Source organism: Crinia signifera, chromosome 12, assembly GCF_055691185.1.
Source record: "Crinia signifera chromosome 12, ASM5569118v1, whole genome shotgun sequence".
Taxonomy (NCBI): Eukaryota; Metazoa; Chordata; class Amphibia; order Anura; family Myobatrachidae; genus Crinia; species Crinia signifera.
In genome coordinates, this window is record NC_139228.1 from 69,766,789 (window position 1) to 69,771,396 (window position 4,608).

Sequence of the window (4,608 nt, forward strand, 5' to 3'; positions counted from 1 at the left end):
GGACCCAGGGCATGATGGGAAAATTACCTAAACTGCATGGGATCTAGACACTACCCTGGCCCCTCCCCCAGGTTTCCCCGCCCAGCTGGCAAAAGTGTCAAACGTCACCTTGCGCGGGAGATTGGAACCGTCACCTGCGCTTCCCCCTCCCTCCACACTGGCCACGCCCCTCCCCTTACGTAGCGTGGGCGGACGGCGGGGAGTTGTGCGCAGGCGCGGCGAGTACTGCTCGAGCTGGGTGCCGTGCGCAGGCGCGGGCAGGCGTGGCCGGGCCCGGCTCATCACCAACAGCATTCAATGACTCGGAAGCGGCCCCTCCTTGTGAGTGGCGGCTGCCGGGACCCAGGCCCCTCCCCCCCGCACTCCGCCTCAGTACTCTAGCACCGGAAGCCAGCGGCTGGGGATATCCGGCCGGAGAGAGAGCTCAGCGGACCGGAGGCAGCGGCCTGCTTCACCCAGGGCACCCTCGCATGTGCCCAGTCCCCGGGACACCCTGCTCGGTGCCAAAAGCCGCTCACCCGGGAACCTGCCGCTCAGCATAGACACAGTCCGTGGGTGTGTGCCGGGGGTACCTCATACAGGGGGCAACCCACACACAGGACGTCCGGCTCCGACAAGCTCAGCTTCCCGCACAGATCTGCTTGACAACTTAAAACGAAACGTCCGACACCCTCCGGGACTCTACCTCGCACGGGGTGGCTGACAACCTCACCCTTTGTGCTTGACAGCCGCGCACAGGACGTCCGACAACCTTCCTGGGCTCTGTACCTCACACGGGGGTGTCCGACAACCTAAGCACCTCATACAGGACGTCCGACAACCTTCCAGAGCGCTGTACCTCACCCAGGAGTGTCCGTCAACCTTCCTGGGCTCTGTACCTCACACAGGGGTGTCTATTAACTCCAAAGCAACTTTTCTGGTGCACCCACTGCTCTCTGGACAACATACCTCTCAGTAATGAACCCCTCAGGCCTCACCCTGTTTTACTTGGTGTGAGGGTCACTTGGGTGACAGCAAGTACTTGCACAGAGGCCTTATCCCCCTAGGGCACTGCACTTGCAGCCACCATCAAAGACTTGTACCTGGGCATCTAGTCTGTGAACCCCTGGGCTCTCCTCCCAGCATCGGCTACTAGAGGACCCCTTCTTCTTGCCCCATCTCTGTCAGCCGTGTTTCATGCTCCACCACCATGGGCAAGGTGCTTTCCAAGATTTTCGGCAACAAGGAGATGCGGATCCTTATGCTCGGCCTGGACGCCGCCGGTAAAACCACCATCCTCTACAAACTAAAGCTAGGGCAGTCTGTCACCACCATCCCCACCGTGGGCTTCAACGTGGAAACGGTGACTTATAAAAATGTCAAATTCAACGTGTGGGATGTAGGGGGTCAGGATAAGATCCGCCCTTTGTGGCGGCACTACTACACCGGTACCCAAGGGCTCATCTTCGTGGTGGACTGCGCCGACCGGGATCGTATCGATGAGGCTAGACAGGAACTTCATCGCATTATCAACGACAGGGAGATGAGGGACGCCATCATCCTGATATTTGCCAATAAACAAGACCTTCCCGACGCCATGAAACCCCACGAGATTCAGGAGAAACTGGGCCTCACCCGAATTCGGGATAGGAATTGGTATGTGCAGCCGTCCTGCGCTACAAGTGGGGACGGTCTCTACGAAGGACTCACATGGCTAACCTCCAACTACAAATCTTAATGACTATTAGAAGATTCTTACACAATTTTACGATGTTGCTTCTCCAAGAGTATTTTGGAAGTAGTGTTGCAGGGTTCCGCTGATCGCCGCGTTAGATGACAGAATACGGGCTGGGTTATGTTCTATATAAATCTATACATATGTTTATTTTTCCTTGCATTTGGGTTTTTCTTCTTTTAGTACCCTGCCACAATTTTCCAGATGCAAATTTACACATGACTTCAAATTGAGCTTTACGATATGGGATTTTCCTTCTCTAAAAGCCCCAAAGTATTGGTCGGGTTGGAGGGAGGAGGGGGCAAAAGCGAAATTTCTGGTTCTGCTTCTCTGTTCTGTTGTAGTTTCTGCATTCATACAGGGTATGTTGCAAGGTCTCTTTAAACTAGTAAACTTTACAGTTTATTCTTTAAAATCACCCTGCGGTTTGTCTTTTATGCCAAGACTGTTCATTAGCAAATAACGAATGACTTGGAAAATGTTGTTTTTTTTTTTTTTTTTATAAATACACTTTTATTTAATGCTAACATGTCTGCTTAACCTAGATTGGTTGCTAATAATGAAGGCCAAATATTTAGCATTACATCTGCCCTGATTAAACACTGATGTAGATGATCCTAAATCTTACGCGTAATGCATGCTTAGGGGTATGCAGAATATCTCCAAATTGATTATAGCAAAGGGATCACAAGACATCGAGGAGTGCGTGGAATTTGCACAGCACTGAAATATTCTTTCTTTTTACGGGAATTTAAAGAAAGCCCTGTCTGATATTTGTACATACAGTAGGGTTCTGTGTAACATGTAGCAATATTTAAAATTATGCAAAGTGCATCATCTTGAAAACCAGATTATGTGCTGCACAACTTTGTGATTCTATTCCAATTGCAAAGCTTTCTTGGGCGCGTGGTAACCAGCCTGCCTGACTTGTGTTACAGGGCTACGTTACTCCAAAGCGTCTTACTCTATATGCATTTATTAATAAAACAAATACCTACATTATTTCTCTAACTTCTGATTGTAAAGTACACTTCTTTCCAAGTCACTGGCTTGGACGGCAAAGGGGTTTTGTAAATTTGCGAAATGGACCCAGGTTTGTGCACTGATAGAAGGGTTGGTTTTCTTTCTTTAAGTCCAGATATTTCCAAACTCACGGCTCCTTAGCAGTCCAGGTTTTAAGGCTTAAGCACAGGTGAGCTAACTAGTACCACAGTCAGTTTGCTATAACCGTCAGTTTAACCATGGATATCTGTAAAACCTAAACTGTCAGGTTGCCTTGAGGATGCATTTTTAGAATCACTGCATTAGACCAATGATCAGAAACGAAGTATTGTTGGGTTACCCTGGCATATATTAACTTGTGACCTATTTCATGGTCCCCATTGAATGGTGTAATCTCAGGACCGAACACCTCTGCTCTTGCAGGCTTATATCCAGCTGGTAACTCATTGTGCTCATGGCAGTAGTTAACCCTTTGAGTGGCAAGTGAATTTGCCAAAAGAGCTGCGAAAATTACCAAGCAAACCTCTTTATTCGACATAATGTCCTGTAATGTTACCTTTTATATAGGAAATATAAATTTTTTTTTTCTTTAAACCATTTTTTTTTTTTTTTTTATTTATATAACAAATGTGAGTGACGCTGGCATTTTTAGCGGATATTTTGTGCATCGCACAGATGTTGGTACTCAAAGGGTTAAGCGTGACAATATTAGGGGTCTAACCAACTGCGGACGATGCCCCAAGTATGTCTTTGCTCTGTACTTTAGGGTAACTCTGAGATCATGGATCTTTGTAATAACTGCTATTTGGTGTTGAAATTGGGGCAATGTTTTGCTCTTTACCATGTTGCAGTATTCAGATTGCCTAAAAAGAAAATGTTAACACTTTACATGTTAATCTGCCGTGTATACCTCCAAATCTTGAAATAGCAAGCTCTAGGTGCTATACAACCTGCTGGGGATGGGTGATTATCACTAATATCTTATTGTAGCATTAATTAGATGTTCTGCTGCTGGTGCTCGCTTTCATTGATGATCCTGTTCTACTTCCATCCCCTGCAATTTGCAGTACGGTTTGCATATGAATGCGATGACTCTTGCATGACACATTGAGGTTCCAGTGTTATTAAGATGGGGTGAGGAGCAGTGCCTGCCCAGCCAGTGTCACATGCTGCAAGTCTCATTATTTCTGTACCTCTCCTGCCTTCTGATGTCGGGGCCAAGCAGTCACACCCTACTAATGTCAGTTTCAGAGTAGTTTCCTGCTGTTCTAGATGACTAATAAGATAATCTGTATATGATTGGGGCTTTGCAGTCACTGCAGTTTGCTTAACTTGAACTTCTATTTACTTTGGAGACAGGTTTTATTTATTTTTAAATTTGATTTAGAAACATTTTGTTGATTTTTTTTTTTTTTTTTTTTTTATATTGTATCTAATGGGTTGTACACATGGTTCGATTTGGATGCGTTTTTGATTCTCTTTTAAATCGAACATTGTTACCTGCCTTCCATCTAGGTTCGATGGGAGTAATATTTCTCTTGGGAAGTTGCAATAGGCAACCAATCAGGATCTTCTAATCTATTTTAGCACAACCTAGACCAGTGATGGCTAACCTTGACACTCCAGCTGTTGTTGAACTACACATCCCAGCATGCCCTGCATCAGCTTTGGCATGGCAAAACTGTAGCAGGGAATGCTGGGATGTGTAGTTCAGCAACAGCTGGAGTGTCAAGGTTAGCTATCACTGACAAAGACGATAATGGTATCTGATTGTTTGCCTATAGCACCGTCCCATGTCAAATAGAATGAATTTTCCTTTGTGCCACAACTTTCCGGTCTGTAACCCCACTGAAGAGCGCAGCAGGATATATTTAAACATATCACAACTCTGA

The 4,608-nt window shown here is 46.3% G+C and overlaps 1 protein-coding gene across 1 annotated transcript; it reads left to right on the forward strand.

Moving 5' to 3' along the window:
- Positions 1-244: 244 nt before the first annotated feature.
- Positions 245-2,132, forward strand: ARF6 (ARF GTPase 6). The gene has a single exon (XM_083167684.1). The coding sequence runs from the start codon at positions 1,190-1,192 to the stop codon at positions 1,715-1,717; it is 528 nt and encodes a 175-aa protein (XP_083023810.1). The 5' UTR covers positions 245-1,189; the 3' UTR covers positions 1,718-2,132.
- Positions 2,133-4,608: the final 2,476 nt, after the last annotated feature.